This window comes from Pagrus pagrus, assembly GCF_965226575.1.
Source record: "Pagrus pagrus genome assembly, chromosome: 16".
In the NCBI taxonomy this organism is placed as follows: domain Eukaryota; kingdom Metazoa; phylum Chordata; class Actinopteri; order Spariformes; family Sparidae; genus Pagrus; species Pagrus pagrus.
Genome location: NC_140200.1, coordinates 10,447,548 through 10,467,182, shown reverse-complemented (window position 1 = coordinate 10,467,182; position 19,635 = coordinate 10,447,548). Strand labels below are relative to the sequence as shown.

Sequence of the window (19,635 nt, the reverse complement as noted above, 5' to 3'; positions counted from 1 at the left end):
TCTGCATGCAGTAGGAGTGTGTTTGCGCCCTGGGCTGTGGGCCACATCACCAGATTTCCATGTCTGTCATTTAATGAGGCCTTGCTGGTTTATACATCACATCACCCCCCTACAGCGAATTATCATCTGCTAATCTGGATTTACACATGGACTACATAATGATGATGAGTGTGTGGTCGCTGAGCGTGTGTGTGTGGAAATTTTGGTCCAAAGCCCCTAAAAAAACGAGTGTTACACAAGAGTTTGGTCTCTTCTGAATCCTTTTTAAATGTCACTACACACCTCACACACACAGATTTCAAACAACCATAAACAGCTCATTAATGGAAAATTATAATGTGAGACCCAATTCTGGTCCTAGCAGCCACAACACTGGAGTGCCAAGGTATGGTAAATATTTAGGTCAATATGTCGTTGCCCTAAATTTCTAATGAATGTCCAATAAAAAAAAAAGCAGAAATTCACAGTAACATACTGTAGATACATAAAAACACATCAGAAAATTCGACTAAATCCCTCAATCTCCCAGTTTGCATGTTAACATGGTGCACTCCTACTTGCCAACAACGGAAATCTCAGTGAGTCACCAAGTTCATTTCATGTGGCGACTCGCAGCATGTAAACAGCATACGCTTTAAGAAGCAGTAAAGTAATCATGCAAAGCCAACATCCTTAGCTACCAAACAGGCCAGACAGGGATTCAGGCTCAGGAGGTGCCTTCCAGAACTGCCATCATGCCGGCCCGTGAATTGATTCAGACGTACAGCCACGTGGGAGGATCAATAGGTTTGATTGAGGAGACTGATCAGGTTAATGTGCGTCTGTGTATGTGTGTGACAGAGCAGGGGAGAGAGAGAGGAGAGAAGACAGTTTAATCATTTTTAAGTGTATAAAATGTCACAAAACAATGTGAAAAATGCTCATAGCAATTTCCCGGAGCCCAAAGTGGCACCTCCAATGTCCTTATCTTGTCCAATCTGCAGTTCAAACCCCAAACACACTTCATTCACTATCTTAGTGGGAAAGAAAAGCAGAAAATCCTCACATTTAAGAAACTGGAACCGGAAAATTGACTGAAACAATTAATCAACTAATCCTCACAGCTCTGCATCAGTGATAAATCCATCGCCTCTCCTTCACCACTGTTGCCACCTACAGGCTTCAGGCATCATGGGCAGAGCTTTTTCTCTGCTGGGCATCAGAAAATAAATGTGTCCTAATTCTACATTACATACTGAATCTCAGCAGGTTTTGAGTACGTGAGACGTCAATATGCATTCTTAATCGTCTTGATTTTTGTGTGCGCTGTTGTCCCACAAGACTTTGCACAAAGAAAACTGAGGAGGAGCTCACAGCAGGAAAAAGTACCACAAATTATGTACGGTGGTGGGCCAGTTCCAGGAACGTCTCATAAAACAAAAAAAGCCATTAAATCTTAGGGGCATCCTGCTGGTCTGGTGGTTAAGATGCATACCAAACCAGTATATTCCAGCCAAGAACCTTTGTTGCAAGTCACAGACCTCTGTTCTTCTCTACCCATGCTGCCATCTACTGAAAACTTAAATATAGAGGCTAAAAAAGTACTAAATGCTTGTAAATAAGTTTCCTCTTTGTTCATTTGTGTATTAGTTAGTTTCAATGCCATTGATCAGTACAAGTATTTTACTTTAATCCCTTCAATATGCATATTGGATGTTTTGTACTCACTGCACAGTAAGGCTGTACCAGACTCAGAATTTTGTTCATCAAATCAATCTGGCTTTTCAACTTCAAGATTAGATTAGTCTTTATCTTCCAATCAATATCACATACATGAGTCCAATGTTTTACCTGTAAGACTCATGTTTTAATGCATTTCTTTGTCTTCTGTGTAAACATTAAACTTCCACACGGTCAGAAAAAGTCAAAGTGTGCACCCTGCTCCTAGTTTAGTTATAAAATCCCAGCGCTCCACAGAGCATCTCTCCGACCACGCTGGTGATAGCACGGACAGCCAAAAAGTCAGTCACAGAGGATTGCAGTGTAGGAGGTTTTACTACCATCTGGTTCAAAAGTGGTTTAGCCGACTGAACTGGCAGTCATCACCAGAGCAGAGGGAACAGACTGGAGTCGCGCTGCCTTGCCTTGCTCGTTTGTGGTCATTTTGCAACTCAGTTTGCAAACAAAGCTTGCAGCCTGTCATGAAGTTGCTCCTCGTGACCCAGCTCGAAAACAAAAGTGGAGCGATTCGACTGAAAAAATACGAGTTGACTCAGGATCTTCTCGACTGATGACTCAAATCACCAACTATTAAGAGGCAGCCATACTGCACAAACAATCTACTATCAAAATCAGTTCATATTATTACTATACATCATGTAATTGGGAAACCGAGCGCTGTTCACCAGCTGCACAATAACTAAACTAAATCCTCAATTGCCAGTGTAATTCTTTCTGGTGAAAAATGACATTGAGTCCAGTTTTTCTTTCCTGTAATCCACCTTGATAAAGAATATCATACACCAATAATTTGACTTTAGGAAACTGTCAACATGACAAGGTATATTTAATTAGTTTTGTGTTCATCATTTTCTGATCCCAGTCACAGCTCAGTGATGTTGATCCACCTCAAGTCATTTAAGTATGCCATGACAGCCAATAGCAGCTTGGGTAACAGACTGCTCTCTTACACATGATTGGCTCAGAGTTGCCCCAATAGGAAGGTCAAGCTGAACCACACCAGGAAGCCCTCACTCGCACACCCGTTACCGTGGCAACCAAGGCAAACACCCAGCCAGTCGAGCTGGAGGCTGCACCAAAATTGCAGGCTTCGCAGCCACAGGCACTCATTTTAGGGCTATATTTACACACAGGCACGGTGCGCGGCTGCCCATGTGTCTTGTAATGGGGCCTGGCGAGCGTGTAGAAGCAAGATCCAGATGTTATAAATACTTCAGGTTCAAACTAGAGAGATATTCTTATGAATCGCTTCCTCTGTGTGGTGTGCAGTGTGCATATGTACAGTATGTGTGTACGCTTCTGTGTGTGTGTGTGTGTGTGTGTGTGTGTGTGTGTGTGTGTGTGTGTGCTAAGGATGGAATAATTTTATTTTGACCTGTCTCTGACACTGCCTCTGGCCTGGAATTAGCTATAAAAAGATATAGACTGTGTGTACGACAGAGAGAGGCAAAGAAAGAAAAAAAGAGGGTGTGTGTGTGTTGGAAAAAAACAAAGACGGAGAGAGGATCAGTCTCCGAAAAACAAGTCCACATAGACTAATACGTGTTATTTGCCTTGTTCCGCCTACTTTCTTCATCCTCTTGTGTGTTCTCTCCATCTCCAAGCCATGCGTTAGCTAATATAACAAAATCAATAAACACTCCCCCTTCCTTCCTTGATGATTTAACAACTAAGTGCTTAACTATCATAGACTGAAATGCACCAATTTGAATCTGCTTCCTGACGATACTTAACAAATAATTCATGGGAATCAAATCAGACCATTAAATTAAAAGCGAAGGACTTAAATAAGATCGGTTAAAAAAGTTAGAAAGATTCAAAATAAGTAAGGATGATAGATCAAACAGAGATGAGATCTGTAACAAACATAAGAATATCTACCTAGACACCAATTATACACTAACATAATGTGGTGAACATGCACAGCCTTGGTTTTAGTGCCCTTATTCCATAATGGTGACTGCAGCACTTACCCTTTGACTTTGAGAAAAATGTGAGGACCTCAAACCATGCTAACCATGTGCAGCCCTGAGCTGTTTTAGGACGGGGGAGGTTCAGAGGTGACAGAGTGACTAGGATGGATTGAGACATGCAATAAGCGAAAACAGCCACAAGCTAACACATTCCTGTGAGGCAGCAAAGTGGCCACTTGTGCTTAGGTAGCTCCACGTGTCTTTAGGAACCATTTCACTTTGGCTTAAAGCAACAAGAGATGTATTAAAAACACTTTTCTTTTTTTTTTTTTCTTAAAATAATCAACACCAACAATACACTAAGCCTGAAAATGTTGCATATGTTGAGACTGAACTACTTCATTTCATGTATTGCAGGTTCCCCTGTTAGGAAGAAAATCTTACTTCAGCAGCTTTGCCCTCATTGGGAGGCTACAGACAATGGGAGTCTGCAATGTAGCAGCTAATTCGACTGAGTCAGATCATTGTCATACTGGCTAATAAAGCGAAAATGATAATCTGAAACTGTAAAAAGAAAATGGCAATTGGCCAAATGGCTTTTTCCAAACTTTAGTTTGTTTTCTCTGGTCAGAATCAATGAATAAGTTGTTAAACTTGATGTGTTTCCTCTTGGTTCAGTTGCTTATCAAACAGAAAAACATTCAAGCGTACAACCACGTTCAAATCTTTCCTCTGCTCATAAATGTTCCTGGGATGGCAGCGAGAAAGTAAACCCAAGCAGAAAGTTCCCGAAGAAGGTGCTGTCTGCCTAAATATCAAGAAGGCTGATAAAAGACCTGCCACTGCTGCTGGAGATGACGACAGACTTAATAAAGAGCACTCTGAGACTGAAGTGCAGCATTGGTGTCTTTTTCCATTTTCAGGTAAAGGTTAGGCTACAGTTACGTCCATTGTTCCTAAAGCCTTACTGACACCACTGACCAAATATACACACATACATGTACACACACACACACAACTAATCTACCGATCAATAAATAATGAGCCCAATCTGGAAACACAATACCCCTGAGGTACCGAGCAAAGTATAAATGACATTCCTACCTCAGTGCAGATGATGTCCAGATATAAACTAGAAACGTCACTGAAGAAAACAAATGATTCGACAGTATCAACACTTGGTCTGAGTGATGGGCTATGCAAGCCTCAGCACAGACGCATGCTCTCCCTGGCACCAAACCCTGCGCCCACATCGCCACCAGCCTGTGACATCACCATGCGTGTGACATCACCTTTCATTTCCGGCCTGACACATCATTGTTTACCTATCGCACACACAAAGTACCCTTTGACCCCATAGCAGCCCCACTGATCGCACTCCAACCTCCTGCTCGCTTCCTATAGCAACCAGGAAGTGCCACGGACGTGGACACGGAGAACAAGGGGCCATAAAAAGACAGTGACCCACTTCTTGCTTTGCTTGTGCATGTAAACAAGTCATTCACTGACTTCCTGGCCAAGAGCGAGAACACAAATCCATTCAAATGAGCTCTGAGCATTGTAACAAGCTGTGATGCAGCCAAGACAAACGTACAGCATGGTTTAGTGGGTGCGCATCTAAAGAAACACACGACAAACAGAATCATAAAGCAGTGACGTAGATTAACTCTTCATTGCTGTCGGTCCTTCCTCCTCTCACCTATTTTGTGCTGAGGCTGGTACACCCAGTTATCATCATCTTCTTTGTCTCTGCCCACGGCATGAAGGTGAGTGTGCGAGTACGCTGGGCGGTTGTGGATGGCGTGGAGCTCATTCTGGCTGTGGAAGATGCGCCTGCTCTGGCGGGAAAGGGTGGACACGCTGAGCCAGCTGAGAGCGCGGGACAGGCCTGCAGGTTTTTCTCTTCGAAAGGAAGAGGACCTCCTGTCCCCTCTCATCCTGATTCAGGGAAAAGCAAGTCCAAGATGGGAAGGTGTAGGATCCGACTGTCTTAAACACCAAGTTTACTCAGATGGAGATAATTCCAAACATTTTTGACACACATGCTAAAATGCTTCAAACTATTCAGATTCTATGTTAAGAATTAAATGAGTTCCAGGTGGAAGTTCAGCCCAGTTTTCCTTCACTTTCTTTGCACAGCTCCACATCGTGACTGTAACCCGGACAGTTTCGACTTCCAACCGCTTTCTCCTTCAATTCATCTCTTTGTCAGAAGCAAAAAGTCAGACTTAAATCATCTCTTTTCCTTTCTTCGCTTCCTTTGTGCTTAAAGATTCTGGGCGCAATTCCCAACCACAAAGGGGTAATTAAGCAATCCAGCAAGCTGGAAAATCACCACCCCTCCTGCAGACGCACGCTTATCTGTGTGCACTCAATGTAGGCTGTAATAATCCTTCTTGGTGCTTGACAGGGTGGAGAGAGGTTTCCAAATTGCATAAGATACTTTTCAATCACGGCAAGTCAACGGTTGTTGTTTACAACCGTGCGTACCCTCGAGAGCTATTATCTTCAGTTGTTAGCACACGCACCAGCTGACACGCACCGTCTCAGCGCCAGAGAAGACCAGGAGGTTAAAGAGGTTCCAGCGTCCCTGGGTCTATTCCCAGCCTGATGAAGTTACATGCATACTCACACACTGGCACAAACACATATGAAATCCTCCCGCCACAAGCTCCAAATAGGGATCCTCTATTATGTGTGCAAATGCAAAGATGACGCCGCCTCTTAGGGTTTCCAGAGAATGTCGTCCAACTTCTTGTCAACCACTTCTCTTTCCGCTCCGTGCTGTTTTGACCGCACTACTCCCCGGTCTATCACCGTCACTGGTAGATGAAGAAGAAGCATGCCAAGTATGCTGATGTTGTAAAAAAAAGTCCCGGCGTTGACAGCCGTCTGAATCTGTATTTCCAATCAGCTGATCAGCAGGAGTATGAATCAGGAAGGGAAGCCAACACCTGCTGCACTCACAAGCAGTGTGACGCATGGACAGGCTTATAAGACCGATGTGCTGGTGAGGGTTCCCTGAAGTTTGGTCTTGGTTGGTCCTCAAGAGTGCAATTGCATGACTGCCTATAGGAGTTGACTGTGTGTTGTGAGTGTAAGGTTAGGATTACACCCAACCCCAGGAGCCACGGTGCTGAAATATGAGTCAGCCCGTCCCTTTTTTCCCTCCCTCCCTTTTTCTCTTGGTTTTCTGTGATCCCTGATCTTTGCCCCTCCCTTCCATCCGTTTGCCGGCATGGCAACCACTCCTCTCTCCCTCCTTTGCAGCTTTCCTCCCGCCCTCGCACCTTTTTTTCCCCCCAGTTCTGTTTACCTTCCTCGTTATCCTTGTCGTCTCCAGTCCCTCAGGTGCTTCTTTTGAATCCAGCCTCACCACAGCTACTGATGGTAGCAATTAAACATTTTAACGCCAGTTGCACAAGGAAAACACTACTTTTTAAAACCGTTTTAAGCTATGTGTTTAAATATACTGTACGTTAAGAGTGTGACACACTCATAGCATTACTGCGGTTGATATTCTGCCCGAGGTGCTGGAGGCAACTGGTTAAACAACAAACTTTACGTGACTGAAGACAACCCCAAACAAGGTTTAATGACAGGGTGGTGAAAACACCCACCCAATACTGGTTGATTCGGCAAACATGTAAGAAAGCACTGATGTGATATTGTTTGTTATGCAAATGTTGTATATTCCTTAGTAAAATAACAAGAAAATACAAGTATGTTTGGAAGGTGGAGTTTTCCCACCCAAGTGTAACCGCAGAGGCAGTATGTGCCCACCAGGGTGTGACAATAAAAGTAGCACTGTGCAAGTGTGTGCATGTGTGTATTTTTGTGTTTGTATAAAAGTAATCCCATTCCTTAATCAATCCCTTTCACTACCTTGTCCCCACTTGCACAACCTTGATTAGACCTGAGGATTGGAAAGTTAGAGGAAGTAGCTTCTGTTCAGGCACTGACTTGACGCTTTAACTTCTTATTGTGGATCTCCTTTTGTGGATCCATTACACAGCTGAAAGCCGATCCTACATTTGTAGCTAGGATGTGGTAGTAAACCTAGACGTCTACCCCCATGGCTCTGACACGTCCCTGAACTCATTTTCTTCTTCCCTTTAGAGAGGAAATCTGCTAACTCAGCACTTGCTGTTTACACAAAGGGACAACTGCCTGCTACTGATGTCGCAGCCTAACTTATGGAACACACACGCACACAAATATACATTTAAAGAGGTTTGCCTTCATTGATGCATGACACCTAACGCCACAGGCATTTTAATAATTAAGCTACATTACTGTCTACTGTGCAGCGGTAAAGGGATCAGTTAAAAGTGACCGCCTCACATATGAAATGAAAGGAAGTGATTGAAACACAGGTCAACATACTAACTGGCTATGATGAGGATATGATTAACCTCGCTTTAGATTCACACCAACAAGCCAGTGTAAAAGACAATCTACAATAAATACAGGGCAAAATATAGACACTTAGTCAGGACCACTTCAGTTTATTGATTTCCTCTTTTCAGGAAGAAAAGCCGTTTTAGTACCCTAACTCCCTGAGGGGATTGAAAAGTCAGGGGTCATCATAAGAGGTCAGCATCCTGGTTCAACCCCCACCTCATGTCAATTTCATAAAGATCCTTGTGTTCATTCCCTTAAAGCTGCACACAGAGGAGAGACAGCAGCGACAATAATCAATATTACAGATAGTGAAGAAGTGGAAGCTTAACAGCTTTGGCCTGGCTGCTTCTGGTCAGAAGAGAATATCAAGATTGCCTTTGACGGCTTTCAGCTGTTGCCTAATGATGCATCTACAAAGACCCCGATCAAATGTTTCATCTTTAAAAAAGGAATCGTGTTTTTTTTTTACTTTATAAAGTAGAGGTAAAATCTTATTATGAATATATAAATAGTGTTTGATTAATTGATGGAAAATCGAAACTTTGTGTGTTTCTCAGCTGATCATGAGTCAAATTATGGGTCTATATGGCTCAAATGTTTACCACTGCTACTGATGTAAATACACAAGAGAATGTCTATTTATTAAATCTGCCAAGTTATGTTTGGAGGCCTTGTTTTCACCCGTGTCCGTTTGTGTGTTTGTTGGTTGGTTTGTCAGCGGGATTACACAAAAACTACACAACAGATTTTCCACCAAACCAAAGAAAAAATTTTCGTCATTTTCTTAGGGAACAATACATGGACCTTAATGACACTTTAGTGGCTAGTATCTCTGAGTGAGTAAATTTGATGCAGATCCAAATAAAAATCCAGATCCAGAGCAGATTTAAATGCTTCCCTTGATAGTGAATTAGGCTTGATTGAAATAAAAGGGACTGCCTTGACAAAGGTATGAGCTCTACTAGATTTTTTTTTTTCACTTTTGGAGATGTCATCTTAGCAACTTAATCTGCAACAGCATCATTTCAGAACCAGTCAGCCACTGCAGGTTCCAGGCAACACATAGCATCAAGGAATCAGTATGTGACAGCAAGCGTCATGATGTGATTATATCATTGGAGGCACGTGGCAGTGATTAGCAGAAATGATACAGACCCTAAACAACCTGCTGATTATACAGGCTGTACAGGTCGCAAAGCCATTTGGAAGAGAAAGGAGAACGGAGGCTAAGTAAACACAAGACGAGACAGAGATGGGCTAAACTTAAGCTACTGGTGTAATTAAAGCTAAATTACATGAAATCAGATCATAATAAAGGGCTTTAGAAGATAGACTAGATTCAAACACCCCTGCATTATGAATTTGAGTAAAAAAAACAAGTAAGAAGAAACACAAAACTACAGATGACAACGTGGATGAAGTGAATGAGACAGTCTTTTGAAAGCGCTGATTAAGATAAATCATCTAACTCTGAAAAACGAAATCCTGTAATTTTACTCAAAATGAAAGAGATCTTAGCTACGCCAAAATGACATGTCCTGCTAAATAAACATCACAAAGGTGAAGAGTATTAATTTCACCTTGGTGCACACACAAACACAAACGCTCAACATGCCGTCACCGGTTTGCGTGACACACACAAGAGAAGGTGGCATGAGAGCGACCTGGTTGCCAAGTAACCCAATCAGCCCCATCAGAGGCCTGACATCGATACGCACTGACCAGACACTGTCACACGACGGGTAAATATAGCAGATAAACAAGCCTACCTGGATGCAACACGTGAAGCAAACACATGCAGAAAAGTGCCGTCAAAAGAACACACAAAAGTACTATTTAGTGTGTCTGCAAGTCCACAATTGTCTTTATTCCCCACTAAAAAAAAGGAGGAAAAAAAAGTCTTGGCTGAGTGTATCTGCCAAGTTCCAAATCCCAGTAAGTACAGTTTTACCGTGTGTGTCTCTCAGCAGTAACACATTCACAGAGCCAGTTAAACACAGGGGTTCAGCTACACCGCAGAGGAAGGCTTTTATTACCAGACGGCACCCCACATTTACTGTGACAGTTATATGGGAGCTGGTGTTTGTGTGTGTTTTTGTCAAAAGGCCACATTAAGAGACAAATTCCAAGCCAGACCTGTTGATTTGGGAGAACTCAGTTTCAGATGACTGTAAAATGTACTCTTTTTTAAAATTAGCCTTAGGATATCAGTTATGGTTTAAATTACTCCAGGGAAGTAATGTAAGTCAAGGAAAGTATGTTCAACCCATGTGTGTATGTGTGTACTGTACGTTCTATATTAGGTGCCTACAGGAGGTGTTGGAATCTTGCCGAAGGAGTAAGGAGGGCCTCTTCCCCTTACTCACACATACAAATGCATTTGTGTAGTGTATACAAGCAAATGCGTACATACTATGGGGCGCCCTGGTAGCTCACGTTGTAGAGCGTGAGCCCCACGAACGGAGGTTGTGTTTGATTCCAACCCGTGGCCCTTTGCTGCACGTCTTCTCCTCTCTCTCACCCCAAAAGTGCGAACATACTGAACGTCTTTTCCACTGCATTTGTGCAGAACTGTGCTTCCATGGTACTCAGAATGCTTGTCTGAAAGCTGTATTTTTCCGATGGCTCAAAATCTCTATTAGCACATTAAAACTGGGCAATAAAGAGTGTTTTTTTAATCAGTAAAATAATTCTGACTGTGCACACCGGCTCGTTAATGTGAGCTGTCAAGCAACAGTTGTCAAATGCACTTGCTGTGAAGTAGAGCTGCAACAGTTAATCGATTAATTGATTGTTCAATTGAGAGAAAATTAATCAACAACTGATTTTGATTTCAAACAAAAAAGTCAGACATTTGCTGGTTCCAGCTTCTTGAATGTGAGGATTCACTGCTTTTCTTTGACATTTATGACAGTAAATGAAGAATCTTTGGGGTTTTGGACTGTTGGGTTGGACAAAAGAAACAATTTGATCACTTTGGAGCATTTTTCATGATATTTTGTACATTTTATCGACTAAAAGATTATACAATTAAATAGATGATGAAATGCGTTGGAATGGAATTGAAATTATTGTTCACAGTTATCACAACATGCATAATATCTACATGAAACCATGTTATGGGTACTTATTTTCGATATCCAGATGTGCGTGGGCGCCCTGAAAGTCTGGTGTAACTTTGTCACACAGTATTTAAATAAGGGGAAGTGGTGTTTATCGTATGAGGAGGCTGCTGCAGGAGACGGAAAAAGGATCAAGGACTGAGGGCGGCGAGGTTCACAAAGACAAAAATGATCAGGACTTGCAAAGACATTAATGAGATGAGATCACATCCTTAAACTGCCTTCCTGAGTGTGCGCTGTATCCTATTCTAATCTTCACACAACACTAAGGACATTTTTATCTGCTGTCACCTCCTGACTACTGTTTGACCTGTACGAACTCTGAACCCTCACCTCCTTTTGAACCTGAGAGCTCAGCCTTCACCTCAACTGGCAACATGTCTGACAGCCCCATTCATCTTCTTATTCCTCTTTATGTTGTTAAAACGAAAAACAAGAGTCAAGTTGTCTTCATTTTCTTTACATCTTTCCATTTCAAGTATGAAACCTCACATTTTTTTCAAGTCCTCCTACAGTTGTCCTTCACTGTCACTCCTCCAGCCATCATTTACATTAACAGGATTAATAAAGAGCACCAGATTTGCGCAGCAGACAAAAAGCAACATTAAATTGTGTTGTGGTAACTTAAGTGCAAGGAGCGACCTCTTCAGACTCCCACGAGGCTTTGCAAAGAGGTGATGCGTCATTCACACTGACAGTAATACAGACGAGACGCTGTCTTTCTAATGTCAACGTGAGTTTATGTGGTATGTCAAAAAAACCCCACATGATTTGTGCATGGGGGATAAAATTGATGTATATTGCTTGCATATGTTGTGTGGTGTGTGGCATGAAAGGGGAAAATTTACCACAGGCTTTCATATGCATATACCGTGCTGTGATGTGTGTGTGGCTTACTCACTCAGTTAGCCATCTGAGCGCCTGTGGGGTCACTAGAGTCCATAGACTAACCTCATATGGTGGCTTGATGCACTTAAACTGCCACTGAGAATGATGGGAGGTGGGGAGGTTGGGGTGAGGTTGACCTTAATTATTATTGTTTGATCTCTCAGAACAATGGATGAACGAGCACACACCCACACACACAAACACACACAAACACACACTCCATCCGTTCAAATGAAGAAAACACATTCTGATGCAACTCAACCATGATCAAACCTTAAGCCTCAGGCGGAAGCAGATGACAGGAAACAAACTTGACTTATCCACATGATAACAGATGAATGTGAGTCACAGTATAAAATGTCACACTATCAAGTTAGCTGCCTGGCAACTTCAGACCTCCAGAGGGCAGGGCAGGGTGGAACAGGGCAGGGCAGCGTCGGTAGTCCAGCAACAGCCCTCTGGTGGCGGTGGAAAGTGTTTCTGAAGGCCCCTTATTATCTCAGGAGCTTTGAAGTCTCTTTAATCAGAGTTATTGTTATCACAAGAAATGATCACGTATTTAATGTATCGTTTTTCCAGATAAATAACGACATACAATTAATCTGTTCTTATCTGTTAAAGTGAAAAATATTTCACATTTTTTAAAATTAATTTTGCAACTAAAAATGCAGAACTTTTTAAAATGTGCTGATTTTCTTTGGCATGCATGATAGTTAAAACAATATCTTGGGGTAAGGGCACTGGAAGATGCCACCTTGGACATGCAATTAGCATTTTTCACTATTTCTTAACATAACTGAGAACACAATCAATGGTAACACTTTATAATAACCATCATTAACACAATCAGTTAACTAAACTTTAGTTAATACTCTAACTGTTAAGAAGTGATGAAATGCTTTTGAACCATTTTTTAAGCAATTGTAATGGTTTATAAATATCAGATCATTTTATAGATGAACTACACAATATTTACTACACAACCATTTACAACGTGTTATAAACATCAGTTGCAACTTTACAATAAAGAATGGTTTGTGGAGCTTTTCATTGTTCGTTACAGTGAAATAACTATTAATTAAAGTTGTTTAAGCTCTGTGCTACTCGCTCATCACTTAAACTTGAACGGGAAAAAGACATGATTGTTTTTTATTAGTAAATAGGTGCACAATATGAGAGTGGATGTGATCTGAAAGGGTTAAACAGGGTATTTCATGTCAGCTGGACTTTAAACACTGCCTTGTTAGAGGTGTAATTACTATGTCCGACCACATGGGGACACCATCAGACTGAAATTCCTCTGCGGAGTAAAAGTCTTCCCTGCTGGTCAGTGTAGCCTTGGGTCCTCATTGTGAAGTTAAATGGGCTGGAAAACTGTGCGCCAGTGTGAATGTGTGTGTGTTTTTATGTACATGCCTAACACTTAACTATGAGACTACAATCAATAAACAACACTATCTCACGGCCTGTTTATGGGCGTGTGTGTGTGTGTGTGTGCAAAGATAGCAATCTTTAGTCAGGGATAACACTGCTATTCCAAACATTCGAGGACTATATTTGGCCTCTGGAACACCCCCTGCGAGGACACACACACAAACACACACACATACAGAGGTTCTTGTGTGGAGTTGTTAGAGAGCAACTAAGCTGGTCCAGACCCCTGGAGTCAACTCTTGTCAATTCACTCTGGTTTGAAGACAAATCCCCTCATTCCTCTGGCCACGTGCTCCATTATCCCAACATCTATTATTCCAGCAGAAAGCACTGTGTGTGTGTGTGTGTTTGTGTGTGTGTGTGTGTGTGTGTGTTACTTAATTCTATTATTCTCTTGTAAAAGCTGCCAGCTTAGCTCAGAGCGCCAGTCTCACACATATGCAATTAAGAATGTGTGTGTGTGCATACATGTGTGTATCTAGAGTCATGTGTGAGTGCAGTTTATTCACAGAGACAAAGAGAAAAGTGAGGCAGGTATTGACCTTTGACCCTTCACTCCTGACCCTAAAGTGGCAGCTGACTCCAAGCTTCAGCACGGCTATTAGTCGGTCACATTGTTTTGGTGCACACACGGCGTATTTCAGCATTTTTTGCACCAACGAATGCACCATCGTCAAGACAAAGGACAGGGAGGAAGCACAGGCTGTGTGTGTGCGTCTGAGCCACATCTGTTAAAACAGCCGAGTCCAGCATGAGGGCTGCAGAGAGCACTTCTTCCAGTATAATCATATGTGTAGCGTTCATAAGACTCCCCTGTGTTCACGCCGTAGATTTATGAGTTGAGACACCTTGTCTTTGTTAGTTCGTGTCGAGAGAAAGAGACAGAGCGAAAGGCGAAGAGAGGAATGAGGTGATACTGTAGCATGAATAGAGTAAAAAGTTTGAGAAAGGAGTGGCACTACAGCTTACAAGACAAATGAACTCCGGTAATCTGAGCAGGGCATTCACACACTCACACACACACGCACATACACTCAACAGGCCTGCGTCCAGTGGTTGAAGGGGAGAAAGGGTGCGGTCGGCTCTGTGCATTCCTGATCAGTCATGCCTGAGTGGAGGAGCTTTTCCTGCAGACCTGATGCCAGATGTGGTTTGCATATGCATTGAAGTTTTCACGCAGACTACAGTATTCATAAAATCACGCACAGATGGTGAATTTTGACGTATGTAAGAATAGGACTGTGGGTGATGTGTGAAAATTTGCAAGTGAAGTGAAGTGAGAAGACATATTTAGGATTACATAACCACATTAATGAAACCTTTACTTTCTGCTATTCAGCCTCTAAAGTGCTTCATACTGAACAGGCACAGTATGAAATCTGGAAACAAGACAAACATTTGACAAACTTGCATATCACCATGCCAATAAATCACTGTGCACACACAGAGGGAAGAAAATCCACTATGCACATCAAAATCCAAAATGTAATAAGGGCAGATAATCAATATTTTTAGTATTCAGTGATTGATGATGAGCTTTGAGAGTATAGATCGACAGACAAAAGTTGTTGCCAGTCAAGTGTAATTATGAACTGCTGGGCAGCATGTTTGTCATTGCAACAGTGTTATAACTGGGCTTGTGTTATTCTGACATGTGGCTGAACCTGTTTTTAAATCTCACAGGTAAGACTGAGAAAATGTGTGTGTGTGCATGTGAGCTGTTTTTTTTTTTTCCCCCCAAACCTGAGCGGTGACAGCAGTCTGACAAGCAGCTGTTTGTGGGGAAGCATCAGTCAGGAAAGAAGAATGTACACTTTCAACGCACATGCCCATACATGAAGACAAGCTCAAATACTGTAAACGTGTCAAATACGGAAATACAAGTATATGTTTTGACTCCACTTCAGTTTTAAGATGACTGCCTTGAACATAAGAGTCCACTTCCTGTAGACACTTTATGAAGGAACACGTGCGTATATGTCTTCCCTGCACATATGACTGCGAGTGTGCTTGTGTGTATTGTTCTCCAAGTGTGTAAGGTGGATGCTGTGTCATGTCCATGTGCAGTGTTGTGAAAACAGCAAGCTCCATGCTGACAAAACACATGCGTCTATTCAACAGGGACCTCCCACAGTGACGCTCCAGCAGAGTCAGTGTTGCTCCGGCTGTCACTGCCATTTATAAGACCTGCTGCCCTACCATTCACTGTAATATCCAACCATATGGGTGACTACTAGTCTCTCAAATCTTTTGATAAAAGGTAAAATGTGTGACAAAACAGCATATAATGAGAGATGTCCAGGCCAACCAATCTTGTTCTCCAGATTTAAAAATACATGTTTATTTGGTAAAAATGGGAAAAGTGCGTCTGGACAATAAAAGAATATACAAACGTAGAAACATCTGCATTTTTAGATGGTAATAATGTGGAACCAACATTATTTTTATACAAGTCATCTAGGCCATGGTTTTACATCATTAAGGATTCATCTCTTGCCGAAATGAAGCCGGACTCCCCAGGGAAAGGGGTGAACAGTCAGACAGAAGCGAAGACAAAGTTCAGCTAATGTGCTGACAGCCAATCTGGCAGCCCACCAGGAGTCCAATCTGGCAACACGCCCACCAAACCCCACTGGGGCCTGCGTACTACAGGTGCCACAGTCTATTACTGAAACCTCTTTCTTTGTGCGAGAGCGTGTGTGTGTCTGACACCGAGTGTGAGTCCAAAACAATGTGAGAAAAAGATACACAAACAAATAAAGAAAAAAAAAAAGCATGAACAGCGGAATATTAAAAAAAAAAAAGATGAAAGCAAAGGTGTTTTTTTAATCAGCGTGTGCAAATTTACAGCCTGCTAAGAGGTGTGAGTATTAAACGCCATGTGTTTACATGAAGAAAGCCGTTTAACGAGCACACAAGTGAGAGGAAAACTCTCATAAAAACCAGGATGTGTGAAATAACAGAAGCAGCAGCCTTGTAGTACATTGGAGTGTGTGTGTGTGTGTGTGTGGCCCATCATGCCTGTATGTGTGCAGTCTGTATCTGCAGTTCTTCCAGAAACACTCAGCGTTGGCATCAACACTGATTTAGGGAGGAGGAGGGGATAGAAGCAGAAAGTCAGTTAGAGAAGAAAAGGGAGAGGGAAACTGACCAACAAAGAGAGAGAAAGTGATTGAGACAGAAAATGAAAGACAAAAAGACAGCGAGAGTGAGAGACCGAGTCAATTATGCTGATTGAGCAGACGGCAGGCCGACCGTTACCGTGACAATAGGGGCCAACTTTGGGTCTGGCGTTTTGCCCTCTACAGCTGTGAGCTGTCTGACACACACACACACACACACACACACACACCATGCAAAATCGTTCGTTATTCTGAGCTCATCCCTCTTATCCTGGCTCATAGCACTACATCAACCCAGCACAAGCCTTCTTTAAATGCTGGACTGAGACCAGCTTTAATTTACCAATGCACACACACGCACAGAGATTCTTGTCTGCAACCTCTTTCCGCGCCGCTGGCTTACTCTCCTTACTCCTGATCCAAGAACAGCTCCCAAATCAAGTCAACCTGTTAGGGAGGGATTTAAGAGCAGAATCCAGAATCCAGATCAGCAGTTGCTGGCCAGACCAGCTGGCAGCGCTGACTTCCAGCCGTTACACACTGGGGTTTCAAGGCACATTACAGACAAACCATGGGTGTAATGGTGGACGAGCACGACGAACACACACACACACACACAATAGATCAACTCAAAATAGAGCGTCTGAGTGGAACACACCCACAGAGTAATATAAACAAAGAGGGAGTTTGTATTTGCTGTGCTATGATTAACCATGTAACGCGACATGGCTGTCAAAACACACACGTATCCAAACACACACACCAATCAGAAATAGAGTTCCCCAAAGAAATTCCTCCCACGAGCTGTCAAAAGTTTGAGAGCGGAGTTCCATCTGGCCGCCCTCCATTTCTCTCCCTCCTTCCTTCTCCCCATCTGTCTTTCTCCATCCCTCCACCTCCCTTTGTCTCAGGCTCATCTTCCCTCCCAAACTCGCTTGTCTTTGTTTGTTGATCTCAAATCTCACTCAAGAATCCCAGAAATCACCGTTTCAACATTTCTCTCCGCCTCGCTCCCCCTTTCCGCGGACCTCACTCCTCCTCGTCTAATCTCTCTTTTCTCAGACACAGCCAGTCTTTGTGTATCTGCGTTGAGGGGGTGAAACACAAACTCTCGGCCTACCTCGGACTCAAAGCCAAAGGCCACTGGTCGTGGCCACCCACCCACTGCGCACTAACACAGGGACTTTCCCGCTGTGTGTGTGTGTGTGTGTGTTCAGTCTTCATGCCTGTCTTTCTGCATGCATGTGTCTGTGTAGCTGCTCACAGGTGTGTGTCTATGTCTGTGTACAGGCGTCTGTCTGTCTGGGTGTGCATTTCACACTGATCTCTGTATATGTGTTTGCATATACTTGTCTTTGCAGGTATGTGCTTGTACTAGCGTGCGTGTCCGTCTGTACACACTTCAAATCCAGTCAAGTGACCACCTCCTGTAGCCGGCAGACAACCACATGAATTTACGCTGATCTGTGAACTAACTCTCCGCCGCTCAAACTGCGCACCTTACACTCATCATATGAGCACACACATATTTAGTTACTAACCAAAGCAGAATATTGTTTTTCCACCAAAGGAGAATGAAAACATGAAATGCAGCCCCATCCAAAACAGGTATTGTGTATTTTTCATTGTATCTCAAGTTCCACTGGTACCTTCTCTTCCTCCAGGGCCTCTAACTGTGTTAAAATCGGTTTAGGTTTCAAAGGTACCTGGGAAGAAATCCTCCATTAAAGCTGGTCTCTCTGTACAATACAAAGGTTACTCTAAATAAATAATAAATGAAATGACAGTGTTTAACAAATTTCTCTAGTAGACTATCTTCCTGAGACTGTTCATCCAGCGGATGCATTTCTTTGGCTGATGTACACTATCACTGTCTGCTCAGTCTCTTTCGAGATGCTTGACACACTATACGTTATTTTATGATGGAGTTACTCTGGAGATTTTACATTGGATCTTCATTAAGTTGGGAGACTCACTAGAGATGGACTTTTCCTTAAAACGTTGACAAAATCAGCATCAGAGGCAGACAAATCATGATTTTGAGTGCCTAAAATACGAACACTGGATACTACACTTCCCAAAATGCCACACACTGGCGTCTTTTGTTAGACCCTCCCTGCCTGGTAAATACCACATCTTTTAAACCCCGCAAGAGCTACACAAAACATCATACAGGGCTCCAGGATGCGACTATTTTGGTCACACATGCGCCCAAAAATCTGTCAAGTGCAACCTAACAATTGAGGTTATCGTAATTTCTGTTGCATATATAATGAAAATGTATAAATGGATGCCCCTAAATTATGGGCTCGTGCACCTAAGTGAAAATGTTAGGCACACCAGTGCAACCAGTGAAAAAAATGAGTCTGGGGCCCTGTCGTTACAACTTAACTTCCGCTATTGAGGTGCATTAATTTCATACTGCATTATCATTTCATTTTATAATAAAGCACATTTTTCATAAAATCAGACACAAATCTGTTCACGGATAGAAAATATGTGCTAATTCCAGCTAATTAAAACCTGATAAATGAGGGTCCTTTAGAGTTATCAGTTGCAAGCTCTTCGTGATGAAAACATTTTCAGCCAGCAACGAACTGCTCTGTAAATATTTTCATGGATTTAGCGTGATGGCGGTGTTGAGACTTCACTAGTCTAATCTCATGAAAAATCCACCATCCTGAGGTTACGGGTTCAAGCTCTCTGAAAGCCGGGGAAAGCCCTTCAGCATTAAGTCCTGGCTACATGTGACATGCTGCTGACTGCCAAAAACAACTTGGAGGGGAGAAGATGGACCAACCAGTCCAATGTAGGAATCAATGCATCTAATGCAAACACTTGAAAATAACAGCTGACAAACCAAAATCCATGAATGCTGCTGTTAGAAAGATTAAGACAAGAAATGGCCAAGAAGAAGGTACTATCATATCTGTACTTTGACAAATGATTTAGTACAAGCAAAAGTCCTTCAATGGCAGAGTGAGACAACTGATGTTTAAACAACTCCTGTATAATTCAGCGCCCAGTAGCCTC

General features: G+C 42.5%; 1 protein-coding gene across 5 annotated transcripts in view; it reads right to left on the bottom strand.

Moving 5' to 3' along the window:
* Nucleotides 1–19,635, bottom strand: part of nhsl1b (NHS-like 1b) — a 104,384-nt gene that overhangs the window by 54,769 nt on the left and 29,980 nt on the right. Inside the window, exon 1 of one of the 5 annotated variants that reach the window (XM_084378492.1) lies at nt 5,332–5,584. The exons of the other annotated variants lie outside the window; for them this stretch is intronic. Within the exon in view, the coding sequence (XP_084234618.1) occupies nt 5,332–5,569 (238 nt within the window). The 5' untranslated portion in view covers nt 5,570–5,584. Of the gene's footprint in view, nt 1–5,331; nt 5,585–19,635 lie in introns of those variants that run through there. 5 annotated transcript variants of the gene reach the window in all.